At 35.1% G+C, this 25,952-nt stretch overlaps 2 protein-coding genes, 1 long non-coding RNA gene and 1 pseudogene across 14 annotated transcripts in view; 3 read left to right on the forward strand and 1 right to left on the reverse strand.

Annotated features, from left to right (window-relative positions):
- Positions 1-105: 105 nt before the first annotated feature.
- On the reverse strand, positions 106-538 carry LOC119073682. The gene is made up of 3 exons (XR_005087063.1): positions 429-538; positions 348-374; positions 106-290 (listed from the first exon to the last, which is right to left on the reverse strand). It is a non-coding gene; the product is annotated as an uncharacterized LOC119073682 (long non-coding RNA).
- A 664-nt stretch (positions 539-1,202) lies between these two features.
- Positions 1,203-3,497, forward strand: LOC119073509 (annotated as a pseudogene).
- A 1,793-nt stretch (positions 3,498-5,290) lies between these two features.
- LOC119073511 (mitochondrial ribonuclease P catalytic subunit-like) lies at positions 5,291-7,148 on the forward strand. The gene is made up of 5 exons (XM_037179029.1): positions 5,291-5,726; positions 5,791-6,216; positions 6,274-6,523; positions 6,582-6,718; positions 6,780-7,148. Exons 1-5 carry the CDS (start codon positions 5,332-5,334, stop codon positions 7,114-7,116), a joined length of 1,545 nt encoding a protein of 514 aa, XP_037034924.1. The 5' UTR covers positions 5,291-5,331; the 3' UTR covers positions 7,117-7,148.
- Positions 7,149-8,972: 1,824 nt separating this feature from the next.
- LOC119073428 (kinesin-like protein KIF13B) overlaps positions 8,973-25,952 on the forward strand; it is a 45,277-nt gene continuing 28,297 nt past the window's right edge. For 7 of the 12 annotated variants that reach the window (XM_037178897.1, XM_037178892.1, XM_037178893.1 and 4 more), the window contains exons 1-2: positions 8,974-9,388; positions 16,645-16,735. In XM_037178897.1, coding sequence (XP_037034792.1) covers positions 9,334-9,388; positions 16,645-16,735 — 146 coding nt within the window. In that variant the 5' untranslated portion in view covers positions 8,974-9,333. Of the gene's footprint in view, positions 9,389-16,644; positions 16,736-25,952 lie in introns of all 12 variants that reach the window. The other 5 variants (XM_037178889.1, XM_037178891.1, XM_037178890.1 and 2 more) reach the window with 1 other exon arrangement.

Genomic DNA, 25,952 nt, shown 5'->3' on the forward strand with positions numbered 1-25,952 from the left:
GTAGAATTTATATCGCACTCAATGCTTGCAAAATCCCGGAATTCAGTTATATAAAGGACGAAAACATGTGGAATTAGCCATATTCAAAAAAGCTCTTCTCGCTTCCATCACATATTCCCACTTTCTTTTATTGCATATACTCTGCAGGTGGATAAAAAACGCTTGGTGGTCCGTCATACGAATTGTTTGCTCCCATTTTCCGTGTCCGTGTCCACTTCATCGTTTACCCACAATTGTCTTACGAGATTACCATCCCTGCAGCTACAGCACCTCCTGCTGCAGGTCAACAACTAAAAAATATATTCGATTTAAAATTTTAAAACGACGACTGTCTAGAACAAATTTACCTGGAACAAGAGATAAGGCGGTTCCACCTAAAAATAAATTACAACAGTTTGCAGTTTTACACGTAATTTTTAGGCACTGACCAACTACAGCTGTAGTTAATACGACAGCTGAGACTGAAACTTTAACAGTTCCAACAACAACATCACCAACAACGCTCCAAAATCCCATGGATTTATGTCTTATATTTACTCTACCAATGATTTTTCACAAAGATGAAGCGATGTGAACAACAAAGAGCTACCCTACTGATGTTGTTGCAAAAGAAGTTGCAAAATTTGTAAAAGGAAAATGTTTCTTGCAACAACTTTCGCAACTACTTCGAAAGGCTGGGAGCCGGCTGAAGTAGTTGCAAAATCTGTAAAAGGAAAATGTTTTTTGCAACAACTTTTGCAACTACTTCTACAGGCTCAAAGAGCTCAGAAAATTTTGTCAGATCAAAGAATTTTCAGTAAAGTGCGACGTTATTTCATTTTACACAATTTTTTGACTCATTTAAACAGGAATTTGACAGGTACAATTTGGCAGCAAACTAGTAAAGTGTGCGCGGCCTCCACACACGACAATTATACCCAAGTAGTCCAAGTAGTATAAATTGGAAACTGCGGTTACAAACGTTACTAATTCGTTGCCAACTTTTTCGTACTACAACGGCTAACGAATAAGTTGTATTCAGTTTAGCTTATTCGTTATATAACCGTTATACAACTAATTGGGAGTTGCGGGAATCATTAATAATTTGTACAGTGACTCGTCATTAACGATAGGTTATAGGTACAATCCCACATTTCAAAAAAAAATCGAACTTCCAAAGATTGTTCCGTTCAGGAAATGGATAATATGAATATTCCCCTTGGCTGGCGATAACAGATAAACATCCGTCTATTAGAGTGTAGTGACCTTTCACTGTGGCATTCCAAATATATTCGAAATTTTTATTGGAGAACAGAGAAACAGAGAACTTATGAATGATAACGATATCAATAAATTTTTACAATTACCCAAATTGAGTAAGGAAGGTTGGCTCGTGATCGAAACGTTTTGGAAGGCAAACGAAATAATCTTCGATGTGATATTTCGAATTGTATGCGATGGGTGTGTGTATGGAAGATAAAAATGATAAGACAATCTAGATTCTTATTGTGACAAGAGACCAAACAACTTATAAAATGTGGTGATGTTGAAATTATCGGCATCATTATCGATCAAACTTCACTCTGCTCTGTAACAATCTCGCGATTTCTTTTTCTTTAATTTAAAAATTTAATAGAATGAAGTTCATCGTACTGTTAGTTCTTGTAGTGGTTAAGTGTAATTGTAGTCCAATGGGCACCATCAAAACCTATGCTGAAAGAAATATTAAACACGAATCAATGCACCCTGAATTCCGGAACAATGTGCACCCCCTAAAAATTCGTCTCGAAGAGTTCAGCACAAGCTATTGGTTAAACAATGCCAAAGATTTCGTATCCAAACAACTTAGTCAGTCGAGGAGTAGAACTCCAGCAAAAAATATCATTTTATTCATCGGTGATGGTATGTCGCTAGCGACTCAATCAGCAGCTAGAGTGTATAAAGGTGGCGAGGAAAAGCGTTTATCGTTCGAAGAGTTTCCATTTGCGGGATCAATTAAAACTTACTGCTTAGATCAGCAAGTAGCCGACTCGGCCTGCTCGGGCCTATTTATCGGGCGTAAAAAACAATTACGGTTCCATTGGCATCAGCGGAAAGGTTCAACGGAACGACTGTGCTGGACAAATGGATAAGTCGAATCATATAAAGTCGATTGCTAAATGGGCAATGGACGCTGGAAAATCGGCTGGCCTTGTGACGACTACAAGAGTCACTGACGCCTCACCTGGTATAAGCATTCTTTAAGCATTGTTTCACTGTAAGTTTAACAAACTTTTTTCGTTCCCATCCTAGCGGGTGTGTACGCTAGTGTAGCGGATCGCGATTGGGGTAACGATGCTGAAGTAAAGCGAAGTGGATGTGATGATATCCTGATTGACGATATTGCTGAACAATTAGTGCACGGTGATGTTGGTAGCAAATTGAAAGTAATCCTCGGTTGTGGAACTCGTGAATTCTTAGATAATTCAATGGTTGACAATGAGGGTCTTAGTGGAGCAAGATCTGACAAGAAGAATCTGATTGACGAGTGGCTTGACGCTGCCGAACACGGTCAAAGCAAACGGTTTGTTTGGAATAAGGTAAAGAATAAGGAGAATAAGGATGGAATGGATAAAATAACTCCCTTTCGCCTAACAGACGGAACTGGTGAATATCGACCCTCGCGATACTGATTATCTAATGGGATTGTTTGATAATAATGACTGTAGATACAATTTGGACATTATTCACGAGAACATTGCACACAAAGAACCAACATTAACCGAAATGATGTCCAAAGCCATTGATATATTGAGTAAAGATCAAAACGGTTTTTTTCTGTTCGTCGAAGGAGGAAGGTATGATAGCTTTTCTTTGGCATTAATGGAGAAGAAGTTTTTGAAAAATTTCGCGTTTAGAATTGATCATGCGCATCATGCCACACGAGCACATATTTCTTTGGAAGAAACCCTAGAGTTCGACAGAGCGATTGCGTTGGCACGAAGTAAGCTTAGTGAAGAGGACACTTTGATTGTTGTCAGTGCAGATCATTCGCATACAATGACATATGCTGGTTATGGGGTGAAGAACCATCCTTTCTATGTTTTAGTATTGTGAGAGATAACATCGCAATTTTCAGGAACGTGGAGCCAATATCTTCGGATTTGGCGGTGTAGGTGAAGATAAATTGCCGTTCATGACTTTAACGTATGCAAATGGACCAGGCTATATGTACCATAGGAACGATGAAGGTAGACTCAATTTAACCGGAGTGGGAATCACCAACTACGATTTTGTGCATCCAGCCACCGTGCCAATGGTTTGATTTAATTGAAATGTAAAGTCGCTTCGTGGTATTGATGACACAATTTTCACTGCAACAGGGATCTGAGTCACATGCTGGAGATGATGTTGGCATTTTCGCCAGCGGGCCATGGTCTCATTTATTTACTGGCGTCTTGGAACAAAATGTCATTCCACATTTTATGGCGTATGCTGCGTGCGTTGGAAACGGTCTGACGGCTTGTGATTGAATGAATAAATGTACTTCTTTTGTTTAACGTCTCGTCAAACCGATCATTCTCAACCTAGTACCTCATAGACCGGAACATAATTTTTTGGTATAAAGGACGACGATGTCCACAACTACAAAACATCGAGCATATCAATGGGTGGTTCAAAGAATCATAAAACTTACCGACATATTTCTGGCCAAGACATTCTTTAAATCGATTTTTCATCATGATGGCTCATTTTTGGCCAAATGGAGAAAAATGTACCATAGGAACCATAGGCACTCCGAAAAGCCACGGCAATAAACCAAGATTGCCCGAAAATTTCAAAAAATGTTTGTCTTAGTACTTCGGCGGTTGCGTTGGAATATTGAACAATACAAAAAGTATTTTTTGGTCGCATACCATTTAAACCATTTACTGAGCGTATGTTTGGCTATTTTTAGATTACCCATTGTTTGCCACAATTTTTACAATTTTTTAGTAGTACAGTGAACGACATCTCAAATGTCTCACTGTCATTTTTTCAGAGAATGTCATTGTGAATTTGCAATGACACAATAAAATTCTCAGAAAAATTTGACAGTGAGACATTTGAGATGTCGTTCACTGTAGACACCTTTCAATCAGATGGCTAGTTTGAAAGACACGCTATGATATCGTTCCCATTATCGCTATTAGTGCATCAATAAACCCACTACTTTAATCTGTTACAGACGGCTGTCATCTGTTATCGACAGTGAAAACAATAATAAGTGACAACCTCTGACTAATGTGGTCTTATATAGCAAAAATCATGTTTAAAATAAATGAAGTAAAAGATTTCGGAAAATCTTCGATCAGATGAAGTAATAGTTTAAATAGTAAAACTGTTAGTATGCTTGCCGTCTGTGACAGGTTAAAGGAAATTTACTCACTGAGACTTCAGGCATATGAAAAAATTGGAATCGATGCCGTTGTAATAAATCATCAAAAGTGGAATCAACTGCTACACGATGAAAAAGTTGTGTACCTGCAAAATGAAGTAGGATTTGTGTATATTTAGTGAAGATTATTAGAAGTACCTAATGTTGATCCAAAAAGACGAACTCTGCCTTATTATTTCACTATGGGAATCAGATCGAATCAGAGGACAGGAATAACATGTCTATATGATACGGTAGGCCAGTCCTAGGCTTTGATTATTTTTGGGACTTCTTTCCTACAAATAATGTAATAATTGTCGAGTCTGCTTCTATCTTCCTTTGATTTATTTGTTTTTTCTACTGTTCTTTCATTAGTTTTAACATAACATTCTGAACTATATTAGACCCTCGATAAGACCTGGTTATAGTAAGAACTCATCCCTTATTTTCGTCATTTCCGTCGTTAACAGGAGACTCAAAGGAGTGTAAGATCTGCAAATGTTAAATTAATTTCATCACGGCAGAGTCTTCAGCTTACTTTACTCCAAGGTTCTGAAAGAACCAGGTTAAGACAACTCTGAGTTGATCATGAAGGCGTTGACACACAAATTGAGTTCAGCGGCTACGAAGTTTATGTGAAAAAGGCAACGTAACAAAAACAAAATTTCGAATTTTCCTAAAAAACACTTTCTTCACGTTGATTTCACACACAATACTGAGTGTGTTTATCGATTTCGTTGTCACCCGCCTTCGTGGGTGTCTTATGTCTTAACCTGTTCTTTCAGAACCTTGCTTTACTCTGCCGTGATTTCATTCATAACCGTTTTCGGGTCTTGCACGTCTTGCAACTCTAACTGCCTTACCTACTTCCTCTTCTTTCCATGTCTCTCATATCTCTGAAATGTGTTCTGTCATCGACATTGCCATTCTCAGTTTGTTTACATTTCTTTACAGAAATGCTCGGCAGTAAATTATCCAAAATTGTAAATAATTTCGTAAGGCCAAATGTTCGTTATTCGAACAAATTCATTCAGAAAGACAAAACGGAGCACACTCTAATACGTCAAACATTAGACAAAAAACCTAAGCCAACATCTAGTGATTGGAATGAACTGCGAAAAAAATTGATGCTGAGCACAGCGAACAAGTCTTCGATTAACATTGACGCAACAATATTGAGAAGCTGTTTTCCCGATCGGCTAGATGTGGGACAGTCGTACTGGAAATATTTGAAAGAGTCTGGCGATGATCCCAAATCGACCACTTTGATAGTGTTGCTAGAGATGTATTACAGAGCGAGCAAAACTGGAACTGCAATAACAGGTAATGATCAACTGGACATCATTGACATGTTAGTGTTATCGCAATGAAACGTTGCCGATCTGAGCGAAATTCTAACTGTTTGACACTTCCAGATGCGAAAGTTTACGCCAGAAATCTCCTGCTTTTGATTCTACATCAGCCGAAGGAATTATTTACGGTCTCGTACTAACTGCTGATTGGCGTAGATCGCTAGAGATTTTGGATTCGATTCAAATTTCATCAAAACCGTCATCGTACAGTGCTGTTATTCAACGTGCCTTACAAGAGCAGGATGAACATCTTGTGTGGAAATTGCTTGACGATATGGTCACAGATTGTGATGAAATTCAAAACGAAGTTTTCATATCGTACATTGCATTTTGTGAACGCAACGCTGAAACATTTACGGAAAATATCGATAAAATGCTAACATTCATTGGCGACAATCGAATAGTGGTATCAACTGTGGTGGTAAATGAGATTCAACGCTCCTTCCACAAATTTAATTACAACTGCTCGACTGCTACTGTCAGTAAGCAGTAAGTTTCCGAAATGAATCGAATAATTCGCCCTACTAATTTACCGTAATGTTTCAGAGGAACGTGTCAGTCGTGTCGGAAGCGCCTTCGTGATATTGATATAACAGACGATGAATTCAAAAATTTGAGCAACCACTTCTTCGACAAGATATTCATTGAGGAAAACATTTTCAATAAATCGACACCCGGAGAACTTAAGTCGTTCATCGCATTTTTTGATGAAACAGGACCGTACCACTGTGTCATTGATGGTCTGAATGTTGGTTATTTTAATCAGACATTTAATCCGATAGCACAATCGAAATTGGTAGGCAGTAAAGACTTAGTAAAACGTGGACATGAATGAGTGAAAGAAATCGTTTCAGCTTGCCGGTGTCGTCAAACATTTTGTTAATCAGAAAAAGTCCGTTCTTGTGATTGGACGAAAACACATGACACGTTGGCCGAAAGCGAACATGGACTACATTCGCAAGCATGCGAACCTTTTCCTCACCGAAAATTCGTAAGTGCAGAACGTTTGACGGAGTATCAATTGGTTAAAACTGTAGATGCATCTTTCGCAGATCACAGGATGATTTGTTCTTCCTCTACTCGACTCTGAAAAGTGGTCCACACACCGACTTTGTAACGAACGACGTCATGCGAGATCATACCCTAGCTTGGGATAAGGATTTGAAGACAGTTTATCGACGATGGCAAGAACAACATCGGTACAAGGTCAGGGCGATCAGCGATTATGGGCGGATTACATTCGAGGATCCTGTTAAATTTGATATGAATGCACAGCAAGTAGATGGTTGTTGGCATATTCCGTTTGAAAACGGTTCACATTGTACACTGAAAGAAAACTATTTACGAAAGAATTGGCTGTGCGTGTCGAAACAACGTCCTGGGAAGTAGGCCGATTTTAATAAAAAAAAACTTGATTAGAACTAAAAGCGGTTTGAATTGGAGCACAATCACTCATGAACGGAATACTTAATTTTTTTTTTGACATGAACTTGAGCTGAACCAAAAGAATTTGCAAAGAAACAAAATTAGTTGACCACGTTGACCACGACCGTTCTTGCATGTTTTTTTTCTTAAAATGATCCTACATTTAACGTAACAGTGGTAAATCGTAGGAGGGATGGCCTCAACATTTCCCATTCTTTTGTAATTTATGAACACATAGGCTGAATGCTGATCCGGACATGGTACAGAACCCAGAAAATTCTTAATACAAATACACGTAAAGTCAAAGTCTGCGACTCAGTTTGACTCTCACCTTCATACAAAATCACAGAGTCACAACGTAGTTTTTCCCTCGCCATTTAGTCTATTTAACCTGTCGCAGACGGCAAGCACATTAACAGTCTTACTACTAGCGCTATTACTTCATTTGATGAAAGATTTTCAGAGATTGATTTCAAAAATCTTTTACTTCATTTGTTTTGAACGTGCTTTTCGCTATATAAGACTTCGTTAGTCAGACATTGTCGTTTATTATTGCTGTTGTTGTCGATAACAGATGACAGCCGTCCGTAACAGGTAATTAATTCTAATAATGCTTCTGGTAGAACACTTTATAGGTCGGTGATTGTATCAAAGAACAGACAATGTCTCCATTTCTTTTGAGTCACATCGAGACAAAATGTGAACTTTTTGTTGAATTGATATCTTTAACCTTAAACGGCCGGCCAATTATCGATACCATGATACGCTTGGAATTTCTAAAAGGCTACCGGTTTTGCAGATTCTCCATGTCGTCGGTAGTTAGAGGAATATCGACATGATTTCGATCGAGTATCTCCATTCTTGTGAGGAAGAAAACATCTAAATACGAGCAGTGCTAATTTTCTTACGAGTCCCCAAATTCTCTTCTTCAGAAGTCTTGTAATTGAAACATATATTTCTATGGTAATGATGACGTCATTTTTTGTTACTACGCTTCTAATTTGGGGATGCTTCTATTCTAAACAGGAAGATGAGGAGCAAGAACCATGGTTAAAAAATGCAATGACATCTTTTGGCCGTTACGACAACAACGCCCGCTCAAACATAATTTAAGGCGCATGTGTTGCAAATATTCGTTCTGCATTACCTGCCGTAAATTGCATAAAAAACTTTTTCGAAAAATAAAACTAAAGAATTCTTTTATTCATTCAGAATATTGCATCACTTTGAATGAACTGCAATAAAACCAATAAAACGGAGATTTTGGTTTGTCAAATTGAATTTTACATCTACACACTGGCTGCAACCATATAAATTAACGATTTCATTTGACCGATTTACCAGCTGGTCTACCGTATAATATTCGTTGAACGCTAATACTTCCCTAATTAAATTAATTAATTACTGAAAAATAATTTCTAGAACAATTTCTACGATCCGGAATTTCCAATTATATTCGAAGAATCTGTTCAATTTTCATTTAAAATGTTTATCGATTTATTTGGATAGGTTTTCAGTGGGTAATCAAAATTTCAGCTCGTACTCGTACACGCTATTCTACCCTATTTTTTACAAGACCAATCACATTTTAATTAATTCAATTGAAGAAGTAGTAGCAAATTTGGTGTTAATTTTGGCACGGTAATGTACCACCCGCCACTGGTTTGAAATCATTTAGCTCCATTTGTGGTATTGTCGGTAATGGACTGAAAGGCATTACCGGTATTTCACAGTTTTCAACCTAACAAAAACGAAAAAGTCTACTACCAAAAAATTGCGATCGAATTGTCATACGCCTGACACAAACTGTCATTCAGAATATTCATTCCATTCAAAGATTTAAATATGGCGTTACACTGACACAGAATAAAATTTTGTCTGTGAAAAAGTGAGAAGAAAAAAGTGTTTTGTTCGCATGAATCAAGATATTCGGATTGATTAATTTTTGATTATCTGCAAACAATGCGTTGATAATAATTGCTTGTAATAAATCAATTGTGATGTGATTATATCGGTTAATATAAAAATTTGTGTGTGTTTGCAGTGTTCTTGTTAGAAAATCAATTCTGTGTGTGACAAAAAGTCATAGGTTTTTTTTTGTGGAGGAGAGAAGTAAAGAAAATAACGAAATCTTGGTAGTGTTTTGTGGAAGTTTGCCTAGTGTTAAACGATCAGCTCACAATGGCAACGGATAAAATCAAAGTGGCTGTCCGGGTTCGTCCATTCAATCGACGAGGTTTGTATTTTTTTGATAATTTTGTCATCAATGACTCATTCTTTGTGTTTTTAATAAAGTCAATGGAAATGTCGTTCATTCAATTTCACTGAAACGAAAATGTTCAATTGATAACAATTGAACGTTGAAGTAATTACCATTCACGTGGTCAAAGTTTACCAATGTAATATTGTTTTTTGAGCACAGTGCGAAAGCCGAGAAAGTTTACGCACTTGTCACTTTCATGCATTATGAACAGGTAAATCCGAACTGTGATGTAATTTCAGATCATAGTTGTTTTTTTTGCTCTCGTAAACAGCTGATGTTTGTATAAAAAAATCTGAAATTGTTTTAAGTGTTCATTCCGATCGATGTGAAGTGCTTGTTAATTCAAGTTACATGTCTATCACATGAATAATTGATGTTTAAACTTCACACCCCTTTTAATGTTCTAATTTCAATGGAAAAATATTACTTTCACATCCACTTTGACTTAATTAATTAACAACAACATGTTTATCTGTAGCACACAAATCCAACGGAAAATATTATTTTTCCTTTTGTTTGGTATTGACTTTTCATTCGTTTGTGGAAAATTGATTTTTCTTTCCTTTTATTTTTATTTTCTTCGACTGTCTGTCTAGCTGAGTGCTTTGAGGACCTGCTTTTTTTATTATTTCACATTGTAGTGGATGAAACATGAAATCGTCACGTAATGTATGTGAAAAATGAAAAGCTTTCAAGTGTGAGTGAATAGCTTCCATAATCGTACCAAAAGTGTATTTGCGGTCAGCTATTCACGGAATAAGTAGAACTGGTTCATTAAACTTGCATTGGGAAGTTTATTTTCAGCATTTCAAATAACTTTGATGATCCACTTTGTTAGGTTTTAATTATCTAGTCCTTAGGAATGTCCTTTAAGTTATAAGTAATATCAATTTATTGTAACAATTTTCGGATCGAGGTAACAATTCGGCTGGTCTGTTTAGGTTGACTAACGTGGTAAATGGAAAGCGATTATAATTTTTGTTATTTAGTAAAAAATCAATCGATAGAGAAACTTCTATGATATTCTACCTGACATAATTTATCTGGATTCTATTACCACTTCAATAACTCTCGTCTCATTCAGTGCTCGTTTCTCATTCCATTTCGAAATTAAGGAAGTGGATCAGACTACGACTGACTAACACATTTGCACCACGAAAGTTTATTTCTTGGTGCCTCATTTCCTCTACTAACTTACTTCCACTTCACTTTCTATATCGCATAAAATACCACATTGATGTTTGTTTTCTTTTGCGCTGTTTTGTTTATCTTTGAAAGTACGGCCAATGTCTGACCTTTTGATACAAATTCAACCTCATTTGAGTGATGATGTGTGGAAAGCATTTCGTTGGTGCTATACCATTTTCCGGATTGTAATACGTTTTACCGCAATTTTCAAGCTATTGAACTGTTTTGTTAAGTGAATGCTTAATATACGACCATTTAGACATCAAGGGGAGTCAATGAGTTTTCGATGTGATATGTTATTTCTCACAATAAAAAGAGATTTCGAATTGTTTAAAAGGAGATTTGTACACAAAAACTTCTTAAATAGAACGAAGGTAAATTTTTGCTAACAAATTTATGCATTTAATAGATACGGGCTAGGGAAAAATCTCCGAGTGTATTATCGTCGGGGACGATAATATCGTTTTTGAAACGATAATATCGTCGCTGTGACGATATTATCGTTTTCTGTAACAATATTATCGTCCGAGCGACGATAATATCGTATTAGACGACAATAATATCGTTTTCCGGACAATAATATCGTTTTTTGTAACAATATTATCGTCCGTGCAACGATATTATCGCTCATGAAACGATATTATCGCCCGAGTGACGATAATATCGTATTTGACGACAATAATATCGTTTTCCGGACGATAATATCGTTTTCTGAAACAATAATATCGTCCTGCAACGATATTATCGTCCATGAAACGATATTATCGCCGCTGCAACGATAATACACTCGAAGATTTTTCCAGTCACCGGGGGATACTACACGTAACATATTCAGCTTCTGCTTCTACTTCACTGTTGAGTAAAATATTAGTCGAACATTTTGAATAATCTATTGTCAGACTTGTAATACTTGCAATACAGTTATTTACGTACCTGTTTTGGACTTCAATTTCGCGAGTTGTTCAAACGAAATCAGCACATACTTAACTTTTCATGCAAAGGGACAAAAGTCCGAGAAAATATCACAATTTTCTTCATTTCCGGTCCCGTGGCATGAAAGGAAACGCGTACTTAGTACAAGCATTCGTAGTTTATCGCAAATGGTGTGTTTGATTAAAATAGAGAACCCTGAAATTCTAGTTGCGACTGTGATTATGGCAATGCAATACAGTGCACTACGAATGAAAACTTTGCGCAAACATTGACTTGATACATTTTTTTTCTATTTTATTTATTCAAAGCGCAAAAAAAAGACTGCTCGCATACGGCGCAGTCAGTAAAAAAAGGATCTTTTCAATCAACAAATATTACAATAAATAAAAGTCATCTGCTCTATTACTTCCTAAAGTTCCAAGAATACATGCCGCATTGCCTCTTTGTATAGAAATAGAAATTTTCTGCAACAGATAATCTTTGGAACGTGGCTCCCCTTGATACATTAGATACATTGATACATTCCCTGCATACGTATTTTTTCATAGTAAGGCAGTCATTCTATAGAAATTTTATGTTCTGTAATATTCAAGAGGGATATTCTTTCCAAGGAAATATAATTATTCCAATAATATTCCTTGAATTTATGGACCGACGAATTTTGTTACGAATTATGATGTACTAGTGGAGTACATTTAAATGTTCTTCTCTTAAATCTTTTTCCCAAAAACTATGTTCACGCGTCAAAAAAACATTTTTCCAAAAACATCAAATAACGCATGAAAAATAAAATTCTACTTTTTCCTCAGTAGTCGGTATGTCTACTTTCAAGTTTATAGGACCTTTCGTCTGGGCTTAGTGAGACAAACAAACAAACCAAAAAAACTTTACATTATAACACTACACGAAAATATGCTTTATCGTTTCCAAATTTCCCAGTCTTATACTTCGACTTACAAATAGCCAAAATTTTAATCCTTTTAAAATCAAGTCAAAATTGAGAGGATCATTTTCAATTGATGATATAAAATAAACCAATGATATTTGGCATGTGACTGAATAATTTCATGTACAGAAATATGATTTCACTATAAACCCTCGACTATTGATATCAAAACTGATAAATTCATTAACACAAACAAATCGGTACAAGCGAATACAACTTATTCAATTTAGAAATGGTTGTTGTTGTTAAGTTGTTCTTTTCGATATTAGTTTAATTGATGAATTGCATAAACTTCGCAATTCGTACAATTCCTTGTCTCATTGTTGCTTAACTAAAATACGAAGAAGTTATCGGTCAACTTTCCAATTTTAGTGATATTATTTTGGGTACAGTAAAAACAACAAGTAATCAGCTTTCTATCGCAATATCTGAATTATATCACTCAATATCAAGGCACAGTTCTGATATAAATCAGTATAGAACACTCGTTTGTATTGGTGCGGAACCCAAAATCCAGATAAAATTTTCTTTCTCTCTTTCTTCTCCTTCGTGTTTCGCTTCATATATCACTTATAATATTTTGTTTTGTTTATTCAGAGCTAAATTTCACTATACACACAGAAGTTATACATTCTTAACATAAATTCATGCCTCGTGAATATAATCGATTTTTCGCCAGGATAATCCTTGAAAATATTAAGTTCTTGTCACCAGCTGGTTAATAGCCTTTAATAGTTGTAGGGGATAAGAGCTGACGAAAGCTACAAAAAAAAATTATTCCCAACACCGTTCCATACATTGTACAGCGCTCGTTTCTATTGACCTTATTTGAAAAAAAATTTTTGACATGAAAGGGTATCACCCTCACACAACAGAGTTACTACATAAAAAAGAACGTCGTGCCACTACGATAACGGTAGACGTAATAATTAATGGAAATTATTATATTATCAGTAATAAATGGAAATGAGAAAGGAAAAAGAAGTGCGACTGAATAACAAAACGTATACAGCGCAGGGGCTATTAAGTTGAATTAATTTGCCGAAATTCGCCAAAATTCGCCAAAATTCGTCGAAATTCGCCGAAATTCTCCCAAATTAAAAAATTCAAATTTTGAAAATTTTCTTCCAAATTTATGTTTTTTGAAATATTTTGCTAGTTTTGTGATATAGCATAACAAAAATATGCAAGAATCTACCAAATTCACAAATATATGTAAAATTCACAAAATTAGGACATTTTTCATCGTTTTTCCAAAAAAAAACCCATCATGGCTTCCCGGTTAAAAATAGATTTCTGGAATGTCTTGGCCAAAAATATGTAACTAAGTTCTAAGATTCTTTGAAATTTCTTAAAATCATGTATAAATTCACAAAAAATCGCCAAAATTCGTCAAAATTCGTCAAATTCTCCAAATTCGCCAAAATTTGCTGAAAATTCAACTAAATAGCCCCTGATACAGCGCCATGACAAGACGAATTAATTACTTTGTTGAACTTATTTGAAGACTTGTACTTCGGCTCAGTACAAATCGGAATCATTATTACTTCTTTAATGTCTTTCTCGGCATAATTGTATTGCTCCTTGAACTCAAGTTCACTATTTACATTATCAAATTGCAAAACTTCTGAAACTTTAGCAACAGTTTCTTATGAACGATTCGCGGAACCTTGATGCTTTTCACTTTGAATGGATTTGCAAGAGTTTTGTGACGCCGTAACCACACTCACATATTAGTAACTCTGTTGAATGACTACGTGAATTTTTCTCATTATATTTTTGCTGAGTTAATTAATGTTTTATCAAAAATTGCTAGATTTGCATATAGTTTCTCGTCAACTTTTATCGTACTTTTAATATAATGGAAACAAAATCTTCTTGACTTTCATAACGAGAACATTAAAGAAAGACAGATGCAGGGCATCAAGTGCTGACATGGTTTCTACCTGCCATAATGTTTTATTTCATTTAAATGTTATTCATCATCAAATCTAAACGAGACGAAGATTTGTAGGACAAAGTTTTTAAAAATATTTATTCATAGAACCAGATTATTCTTCCATCTGAGTAATTCTGCTGCACTGTTTTGTTTTCATTATTCATCATTCGCAATTATTATGCCATTTATATTTAAGTTAAAATGAAACTCAATTAAAATTGAAAATCTCTTGCAATCGATCAAGAATTCCGATATCATTAAGGTTGCAAAAATTACTTGCTATTTTTATGATGCACCTTCAACACCCACTTAGAACGTTTAGTTGGCAAATTCGCTTAAGACGTCATGAAATAAAAATGGAGAGACCGGGAGAAACAAACACAGAACAAACAAAAGGTATCGATCAGTTTTCCAACACAAATATGTAACGAAAACTGATTCTTCTTCATTTATTAATCGTAAAGTACATGGGAATCGTTGCCGTTTCACAGTCATAATATTTGAGTGAAAATACTTTCAAACCTTTTCATGGCAAATACCATTAACACTAAATGAATGTGTTCGTCACAATTGTATTTACACAGCCAAGCCATATGTCGTATGGCATATAGACCGAAGCAAAAACATTGTAAATAAAACTCCACCATATTCTTTCGACAAATTGACATCGTGTTGATATTTGATTGTTAAACTTTTTCCGAGATTTTTAGGATGAAAATGACAATTGACTGAGAAAACATTTGTCTATCGTTATAGCCAATCTTTTATTTATGGAGTGAAATGGTTACAGTAAACATTATCATCATGGAATCATTATTTCTAATCTTGATGGGTGTAATTAATTAGTGACGTCTATTCGATTGTTGCCATTTCTGGAGTACAGCCACACTATCTCATATCGTATTGATTCGAAAATCTTAAATCCACTTGATTTACAGAGAATGATGCATGATAACCGAATGAATACTGTAAGATAAATTACTTATGCACCCTTCATCCACATCCTTGCCCGCACATTGTGTCCATTGTATGCGTATTTTGCAAGTCAGTTTTGTTCATCGCAGAGGGATGCCGTAGGTGTGCAATCAATGTCAAATCAAATCAATTTGTCTTCGATGTCTTTCCTTGTTAACTTACACCCTTGTTCGTTTTTGCTGTTTGTTTCATTTATTTATGAAATTCTTCTTTTTTATGCAATTAAATGTACAATGAGATTGATGTATCGTGCATGAAAGTTTGGATACTTCTCTCCAAGGAATAATATTGCTCCCAAGCGAAAATTACAAAATGGAAATGAGTTAATGAGCTCTCGGTGGGATGGAGAATTTTTGATGAATTACATAAAAAATGGGGTCATGAAATATTCATTAATTAAATGGCTGTAAAGTATGCTGCATTTCATATTCTCTCGGTTAGGAATTCGTTAACTTTTATCGAAGAAGTTAATGCCAATAAACCGAAGCAATTAAGTTAAACCGTCCACTTAAATGAGCTAGGAGTAACTTTTATTTTCTTCTTTCTTTTCATTTTATTTGAAATTTAAAACAAATTGACATTAAATCTACGACCAATGAGGCTTCCTATAAAATTATTTGCTCATATTGTCAATATGCAGTGAATGTACATTATACGGGTGTAATATGGAAAATCAAAGCGGCGTACAAAATCTACACAAAATCGCTGCAATTCAACACATTTCTTATCATTCTTATCATTCATGACGAATTGTGGTTAATATATTCGATCCAAGAAATATTTTTTGGTCATACCTTGTTAAATACAATTAAATTTAATCTGAACTTGTGCTTTACAATTGTGAATGAAATTTGAAGGTGACTGATTTAACGAAACTGCTGTTTAGCAACACAGAAGTTTTTATTGCATTTTACTTTCCATTCACCAATGTGCATGCAAAATAATTGCCTTACTGGATTGCCGCATTCTGTTGATTGTCTTGACCGTAATCAACAGTTATCTCTTCCACTTTTTGATATTTCAGATTGCTATACTCTTATTGAAAGAACAATTCTGACACGATTAATGCATAACACACCATTGGAAATATTTTAAAATTGTTTAAGTCACATAACATACGACGACGGTGATAATTACCTTTGCCTTGCTTAGGAAACTCATTTCTCTATACAAAGTCGATATGAGTGATGTTTGACAATAGATGTCTTTATGCCAAACAATTATTTCAAAAATGTTCTTTTGTTACAGAACTCGAGCTGAGTACACAATGCATCGTCGAAATGGAAGGTCAACAAACGATACTACGAAATCCATTATCAATGGACAAAATCACCGATCGGTAAGTACATATACGAATTATCTCTATTCAGTTTTGGTATAAGGAGTGGATTGTTTAACAACCAAACAGTGAAATGTAACCATCGAAAATGCATTCAAGTCTAATCACAGAATTTTCTTCAATTGAATTATTTAAAGATTGATATGGTGTGTCCGTTGACTGGAGTCCAGTTTTTGTAACGAATTTATTTCAGTTGGCATTAGTTTACTGGTCATTTAAGTTTAGTTTTAAGAACTAACTGACAAAATGTGACTGCACGCATATGATTGTATAGTAAAATTATAACAGCAGCTGAGTTCTACACTTAGAGACAGTGAAATTTCAGGATGAATTTGATTCAGCTGATCTACACAAACAATCAAAACTGTTTTCACGTCTTTTTACCACTACCACGCACGTATGTGTAGCAGCTACAACTGTATAAACAAGTATCAAAACAGTTTTTGTTGTATGTGTGGATCAGCTGATAAACAGCTGGATCAAATTCATGCTCAAATTTCACGGAGTCGAACCGAATGAATTTTCGAGATTTGCGCTTGCGATCTGAAGAAATCCATCTCTTATTGTTCATCTGGCTTTCGTCAGTTTAGCTATCGCAAACGACATCCTCTCAACTCTTGTTAGCTTCATTTCATTTCGTCTGACCGCAAATTCAATCACCAATTACTGTTGACGATATATTTATGGCTGTAGGTCGACATTTCCTGTTCACCATAACTTTGAAATTTGGGTGCAATTTGGGTGGGATATGCTGCAATGCCAAAGTCTGTCTTTTGAAACATGACTATTGAATTGTCAAACTTTGTGTGGAGACATTTGTAATATAGTAGGAAAATAAATGCAATTTGTAAACGATTGACATCGATTTTATAACATCTATCTCACGTCAATTGGTGCTGTATGTTCAAAACAGGTAAAACTTCTGCGGAAGTCATATTCCATTGATGTACGTTGACATGTATCCAATTAAGTTACCAATCTGTGTCTGTTTGCCATTCCTTGATCTTTTAAATAAAGTCGGAATTCAGGATGTCAGCAAGGAATTTAATTAATGAAAATATGGCAGAAAATTGTATGCGGTTCGCTTGTAGGGATAATTGATTCCGTTATTGAAATCAATTGGAAATATCGATGTTTTTGAACATAAAGTTTCAATTGCGTTATTCGAATCCAGTTAGCAATACACCGAATACAATTCGTTAATCCATTTATCTGAATTTGTGGAGGCCATTAAACAAAATAATAAATTGTTTCAATACTTGAAAATTCGTTTTCGTGTTATTGTACGGGGTTTTTGCATATAAGCAAGAATATATTGTACTCGAAACGAAATGTACGCTGGTTTCTGTTACATTGTTTAGTATCATGTCTATCCACTTTCATATCATCCGTAGTATTTCACTCGATTTCGATTTTTCTATTAAATTCAGATTTTGATCAATAAAAACTTCGACAGAAAAACGCCAATAAACTGACAATAAAAGCCAGTACATGTGCAATAAACCGATAGCATTGCATGGAAATGAAATAAATACAAAACAAAAAATATTTAAGCGAAAACGTTGAATGCTTCATTGAAAGCCGTATTGCCTCACTCATGTAACGTGGATATAATTACATTGCGATCGGTCAATCGTCGGTTCTGGAGGCTATTGCCAATATTAGCATTTATTAAAGTATACACGGTGTTAATTGTATTAAATGAGTAAAAACCAAAGCGACCATGGTGTCATTGAAAAACTTTTTTTTGTATTTATTCGATAGAACAAAATCAATGGCTGTAAATGAATTATGTATACGAGGTGCTTGAAATGTAGTTCAGCTTTTATGTGCTTGAAGAGTAGTTTATCCGCGGAATTTCTCCACATAAATAATTCATGTGTTGATGTGAAAATATTTTTTCGTACTAAAGCTTTGAAGGGTATATCGTTCAACTACGCGGTCAGGTGTATTTTCAAACGGTTTGACGCCGATAAATAATAACACAAGAGTACCATTCAAATTCGCTGAATGGTTTCATAAATTTTCTTCTCCCATTATTTTGTATGCTTTCTCTTTGTTACAATTTTTGTTTGCCTATGAATGATAGCTAATAAATCGAAACTTTGGTTAATAAATGTTCTGCATCTGCAACATTGATGGCAGAAAAGCCATAAAATTGGTTCTTCGACAACAACAAAATTTATTATTTCGATCGAATCATAAATGAATAGGTTGCGTATGTGAAACCTGGCTATATGAGGACGTAAAACATTATTTCTACGTATTATATCGATTTGAGCATACAAATTGAGTTACATGACGAATAAAAACAATGCCAAGCAATAACTCATACACAATTCTCCAGCTATAGCTGTGATAACGTATCTGCATGATTTCAGTCTATTAGGAGACGAGCTGAGCTCATGAAAATCATTCATAATAATCAAGAGAAATAAATTATTGGATCATGAATATTATTTTAAACCTTTCATAAACAACTCACCCTCGGTTATCGACAACAATTACTCGAACGAGCGATGAGTTTCGTATTGTCTTATATAGTAAAAACTATGTTAAAACAAAGGAAGTAAAAGATTTTGTATCAGATATTTACCTTCGCTTCTAAAACAATGGCGAATCAGATTTAACAAATATGTCGCGATACGCTTGCCGTTTCGGAAAGGTTAAAAAGAAATCAACAAACTAAGCCGTATTTATCGATAATATGTGTAGTGTAGTACGTCTATACATATTTTATTGGAATGGAAGAGGAATATAAAGTTAAATGTAGATAGTTGTGTAAGGGTAGACTCTGTAAATATGTTGACTTTTAATGAACCTGAGACACGTCAAGGGAATTCGTGTGGTTGAGGAGCATTGTGTTACTCATATCGATTAAAGTTTAAGGTTTTTTTTTGTAGGTTTTGACTCATTCGTAAATTATTTAGAGATACATTTTATGTTTGGTTTGGCAGTCTTCATACTACAAGTCTTGCTCCAGTTAACGTTTTTCGGTTAGAATTATTTATAATTTTTATTGAATCAAAGGCTGCCACAATTGGGTATCACATTATTTAGTACACCCGCAGTAAATTCATTCCATCGACTTCTTAATTGCGGTCTCATATTCGTGGATTAGAATTTTCGTCGACTTTAGTTTAATTCATTTCACATGCAATATTGACATTGTCATCCATGTCGTTCAAGATTTTACATTTTTATAACCTGTACTCTGCTAGCCGAGGTAAAATCAATGTTTGAATGTTCTAACTCATTTTTTTACTTAAAAGCTCGAGTAAATAACCATAATAATATATGCAGAACACCAAGATCAATCTCTGTATTTGCTAGGTATGTAATTGACAAAATTTAATATTCAGCAAAAGGACTCAGGACTCATTCGTCATAAAGTCAGAGCTAGTGCAATTGCAGGCTTATGAAATCGTCCGAACTGGTTTTAAAAATTTTCTCATCTCTTTAAAAAAGTTTGGAAAATAAGAAAGTTGTAGGAGATGGACAACAGACAATCCTAATTCTTTTACACATTCTATTCGCGCAATATTTTCATGGGAAAATGAAAACTAAGTATTTATGAGAAAGTATATATTAGCATAGCATGCCCTAACGAGACCTAGGTAATAGTTCCACCCAAACCTAAAGGAAAATCAATTGTTATTTGACACATGACTCGAGCCCAAATATTTCTTTATACGAAAAAAAAAAACGTTGAAACGATATTGCATTGAAAATGGCATTGTCTTTCTGTTTTTTAAGCGAAAGCGGCAATTTTACAAATGTACCTCTATAGCAAATACGTCTAGAAAAGCGATTCTCATACTTCCCCCAGAGATACATTTGGCTGTATATACCAGCAAAAGGATATTTCGTACCGAACATGTGTACAAGGATATGAGTTTAGGGATTGTATTTGATTTTATGCCTTTCAATTTTCCTCTTGCAATACGTTTTTCTTCATACGAGCGGAGCTTTATATTCATTGACTTCAGAGTTATACGATTATACACGTCAAATGTTCAGTTTAAAAATATAACGAAAAATTGCTTTGGGGATTCGTCTCTCTATAACGTTCACATACGGAATACATTTATATAGTCAATGAAATAGAAAATTATGTTTGGTTTCGACGATATTATTATAAAGACGAAGCCGAAAATGAATAATCAAAATCATAAATTTGTAAATAATTGGAATTGGGTTGAGGAAAATATGTTAGAATAATGTTGAGAAAGTGTACGTTCTACTTTGGGTTCGAAATGGGGTTGATTATTTCCTTCCAACAATTTTAGAAATTTTAGATATTTCGAAGACCTGGTAAAGTGGTTTTACCGGTATCAAGTATGATGTGTACATACATTTTTATGTTTAATGACTTTTTTTGCGTGGCAGTTCATAAAATTTTCATATTCTACGTATGTGGAACGAAATTTTGTAGAAGACATTAAATTTCCTACTTACATTAAAATGTGTGTAGCAGTTATACGTTTTACATTGATATTCAAGAAACGTTTTCCAAAACTGGTGGTATATTTGTCAATTTTTTTTTCGTGGAAATTGGAAATGGAAATTGGTTTTTTTTTAATCAAAATTAAATAAACTCAACACTTTCACAATGGCTGGTTGTCAGACCATGACAAATTCACTCATGAGTCATGATGGGCACGAACAACCCGTCTCTCCACTTTGCTATTTCAATACGTTTTGGTTTTGACAATATATCTCCCACACTATAACTGACCCACGGAGACTATGAGCTGTAAATACGTTGATAACTTAATATATGCAACCGTAACACAAACCTAATAGAGGTGATTGTCCATGTTGCGATAAGCGATTGAATGTAGCATTTAGAATCTAAACAAAGGAGCATTATATGTTGTGTATCTCAATCTTTGTTATCTGAAATCTCAACCGATATTGTTTGTCATTTCGTCGGTGTATAAACCTACAAAGTCTTGTGCAAACAAATTTAATGGAATCGATAGAACCGAGAGCATGTTTGGCTTATATTGAGATACGTTTACTGGAAATTACAATTGATGGAGGCATTAAGTGTAGGGTAATCTAATGTATCTGTTTGTGGTTTATGACATATATTCTGCCACAATCGGTAAAAGACAAATCTAGTTCTATTTTTGGAGTTTGGTTAGTTTTAGTTTGCTTGGAACATTTGCTCGATGCAAAATGACTTAACATCCGCAGGTCTATTTCAAAAGGAGACAGATTTTAATCGATAAATCTCTATATATGTTGTTGCCACCTTAGCTTACCCTGAAATGAACTTTTGAGTTACACATTCGTCATTATAAATTTATAATGACTGGAGTTTCGAAGTGTACACACGTTTCTGCATGGAATACAGCGAAGTACGAGGTAGATGTGATACAAATCTTTCGTACGTGTTTCTGACTGAATGCAGTTTTAATTTACTCTTGAAATATATAAAAGCTTTTCGTCATTAATTAATATGCACACGTTAAACAAGAAAAAGCACCATGAAAACAAACAACAGCGATCCACATTGACATGTCTTGTGACTAGCATATCAATCTAACGTTGATCAAATATTTGAAAAAAGTATCGTTCTTGCTGTAATCCTACGATTGTAATGGCATTAATTTTACAAAAAACTAAGAAACACGCGAGTGACGATCTCAAGTACCATGGCCTATATGCGTACTATTTTCTTGGCTTCAACAAATCGAAAATCGCTAAAATCTATCGCAAGGATCCCAAAACTATAACCAACTGGATTACACGATATGAAAAGTCTGGAGAATTGGGCAGAAAAACAACAAATCGGGTGCCAAAGAAAATTGATCAAGATAAACGGGAATAGATTTTGAATCTCTACCACGAATGTCCAATTTTATATTTGGAAGAAGCTAAGTTCAAATTCGAGAGACATTTTGGCATAACGATATCCGCATCTTACATTTGTAAGATTTTACATCAGAACAATTTCTCGTGGAAAACGTTAGAGATTCGGGCGATCCAGATCAAAGAAAAAGAAATCGAAAAATTTTTCCACGAGTTGAACGCGATCGATTGGCACTACACAAATTTGGTATTTCTTGACGAGATTTCTGTCGATAATCACGGTTTGATTCGAGAGAAAGGCTACGGGATTGTTGGGAAAAAACTTATTTTTCAAGGTGAATTTAACCGTAAGCCAAGAATGTCTTTATTGTGTTTTTTGGGGCAGGCTGGCTTCCTGGACACGTACCAAACGGAAGGAACATTTTCGAGACAAAAGTTTTTCGACAGTTGTAAGGATTTTGCTTTGGGTGGCATTTGCCAGGTTTATCCTGGGCAACACAGCGTCTGGATCCTTGATGGCGCTAAAATACATTGTCATCCAGCAATAATTCGCTATCTGCGGTCAATTGGTATTATCCCGGTGTTCCTGCCACCGTACACACCGTTTTTCAATCCAATTGAAATTGTGTTCGGAATCGTGAAGAAGCATTTAAAGAAAACATTCGCCAAATCCACTGAAAATATGGAATTTCAAGTAAACATGGAACTCACGAGAATGCGTAATTTTGACAGTACAGCCATCTTCAAATCCTGCGGTTAGATTCTTCATGTTGATGATATGGTGTTTCACTTGCCGATTTCACGAATTGAGTCATAATGCACTCTTCGTTGCCACGAATTGAGTCATGATGCACTCTTCGTTCCCACGAGTTGGATTGGTGTGTTTTACATCACGAGTTGGATTGGTGTGTTTTACATCACGAGTTGACGTCTTTCCCTAGAGTGTGTGCTGAAAGGAGTTGATCTTTGCGAATTGAGTGTTGGCAGGTCATTCTTCACAAATAGATTTTCAACGATACGTTTTGCTATGAAGTTTCCTTGTTTTCACTCACTGCTTTCTATTTTGTTTTCAACCAATGCTTTTTGCTGCGTAGAAGGCTGGAAACATTTTGTTTAGTTCGTTTTGCCTAGGAGGCTGGAAGGCCACCTTTCAGGCTTTCACTTTTTCTTTTTCGGACGTAACGATCGGAGCTTGACAGAGTTTTTCAACGAGATTGAGTCTGAGTTTGTGCGGTGGTATGTGTTTTGTTTTTGTTGTTTGAGTGGTGTTATTGTGTGAATTTTTGCTCTCGATTTTTACGTTTTTACTCTTATTTTGGTGCTACGTTTTTTGGGAATGTTTCAGCGTAGCTTTCTTTGACGCCCGATTTTCCATCAGCAGATGGCAATTACTTATGTAAACTTTCTAACGCTACAGTTCAATTGAAAGATTTACTGCTGTCTTGTGTAAGAGGCTAGCGGAAACAACTGAAGATAGTCAGTCCACTCTGACTTTTGGACCGCCGCTAGTTCTCGAGGTCGAAACAGCCTTCTTTTTCTTCATTCATTCACTTAACGTGAGCCATGGGCAAGGGAAGAGTGTATAAACTCTGTTTGTTTCTATTTTTATTTTATTTTGAGTTTTATTTTGAGATTCATTGTGATAGGCATTTCAGCTCTGGAACGAAAATGAAAGTCACCGGCTCGCTGTGGTTCACTTCAGGTTATACTCTTCACTGAGTATATAGAAGTAAAACGGACGAATTAGGCCTTTAGTCCGATCACTAATGGCTTAGTCCAGTCTCTAACGGATTGTGCAGTGAGCATAGTATTCGTGTTTACGCGGATATGTCTGTATTTTACTTTACAGTGGTAAACTTGTAACAACACATAGGTTAACACATCCAGTGTGGGTATTTGACTTTAACTTAGGATTTTCGACTATAATTCCCTCATTAAACAATTTTATATTTGCCAATGTCTGTTGCGGAAACCTGTTGCAGATGAGCAGAAGTTCGTATTTTTTCTGACAAATTTTGCTTTTCCATGAGATAAATTCCACCAGTTTCACCTGTTTGTGATTGCGAATTTTCCGAGACTAATTGGATTTCTTTGATGCGTGAGAGAAATGTCGTGAAACCGTTTCTACCCAACTTTAATAACTGTAATGTGAACGTCTACCACATAGTTTTTTTGTTATAATATCAACGTTTCTCGCATTAGATTCGATTAATATTTCCACCACGAAATTTCATCAAAAGTTGAATCATTTATGGGAACAGCACCCAGAATTAGTTTAACCCGGTGTTTCATAATACCTAAAATTCTTCACTTGCGTTCCGCTAAATAAGGAAATCACCCTCAAGCATTGTATACAAATTAGCCACTTCTAATGAAGAATACAAAAGGTTGTATTTGTCTGCATTTCGTACGTTTCGCACTGGAGGCCATAAAAGTGGTACACAGTCGAATTAAAAGTAACTCGGTTCACGAAGTTGCTTGGTGTTCTAAGTTGGAATTTGGTTCGGATCGTAAGATAGAGATTTTGAAGATTTAATTATAATAACAACAGCATTTGTAGGTATAAAAGGTGAACATGAAAGAATACGTTATGAACTTACGTACAATACCAAAAACATTAGCTCGCAGCGGTCAAATAATCAAATCCAACACGATGTGTAACGTAGCATATAAGTAGCTCAATTGGCATGCTACAGAATAGATCACCAATGATAATAAAATCATTGGATTTATGTCTTATGACTTTGAAAGATTGTTCCTAGTAACAGTGAAAGTAAAGTAAAGAAAGGGACATGATCTCATTAAGAGATGAAAGAAATTCAGTCATGAACAAAATGTATACCATTAACGCATTGCCTTTGTCAATTATCACTACACACACATAAGGGATTTTTTTATGCATGGAACAAAAACTTCGGCCAAACAGAGATTCATTGCTTTGATTGGACGAAAATGTCGTTTCACCATTACATATTTCTGTCTAGAAGTCTATGCTTACTACCTCCATAACTGACAAATTGTGGTAACAGTTAATTCATTTTGTGAGGTCACGTATGAGTATGTTTCTGATCAACTAGCAGAATGTGGTAGTTAATTGTATGATAAAATTGAGTAAAGTTTCTTTTGTACCTACTAGCGAAATTATCGATTAATTAGTTATTGTATTTATCACTTCACTTATTTTGTGTTATGTAAACAATCAAGCGTAAGCTTCATTAATGTTCACAATCACCTATCGTTGGGACATTGATTCATTACCAGAATTTTCATTTAATTGTTCATACAATTACAATTTGCATGAAAAGTTTTCTTTTTGTGAAATTTTTCTATTAAAAAACCGCTAGGCACTAGACTAAAACAATACTTTTAAAAAAATCCTTTCTTTTACATCAGACAA

This window comes from Bradysia coprophila, unplaced genomic scaffold, assembly GCF_014529535.1.
Source record: "Bradysia coprophila strain Holo2 unplaced genomic scaffold, BU_Bcop_v1 contig_138, whole genome shotgun sequence".
NCBI classification, from domain to species: Eukaryota; Metazoa; Arthropoda; class Insecta; order Diptera; family Sciaridae; genus Bradysia; species Bradysia coprophila.

What these genes read in the sequence shown, in the direction of transcription:
- LOC119073511 (XM_037179029.1), top strand. Translation starts at nt 5,332, where the DNA reads ATGCTCGGCAGTAAATTATCCAAAATTGTAAATAATTTCGTAAGGCCA. An exon ending in CAACTGGACATCATTGACAT is followed by an intron (nt 5,727 to 5,790) that starts GTTAGTGTTATC and finishes TGACACTTCCAG; the next exon opens with ATGCGAAAGTTTACGCCAGA. An exon ending in ACTGCTACTGTCAGTAAGCA is followed by an intron (nt 6,217 to 6,273) that starts GTAAGTTTCCGA and finishes GTAATGTTTCAG; the next exon opens with AGGAACGTGTCAGTCGTGTC.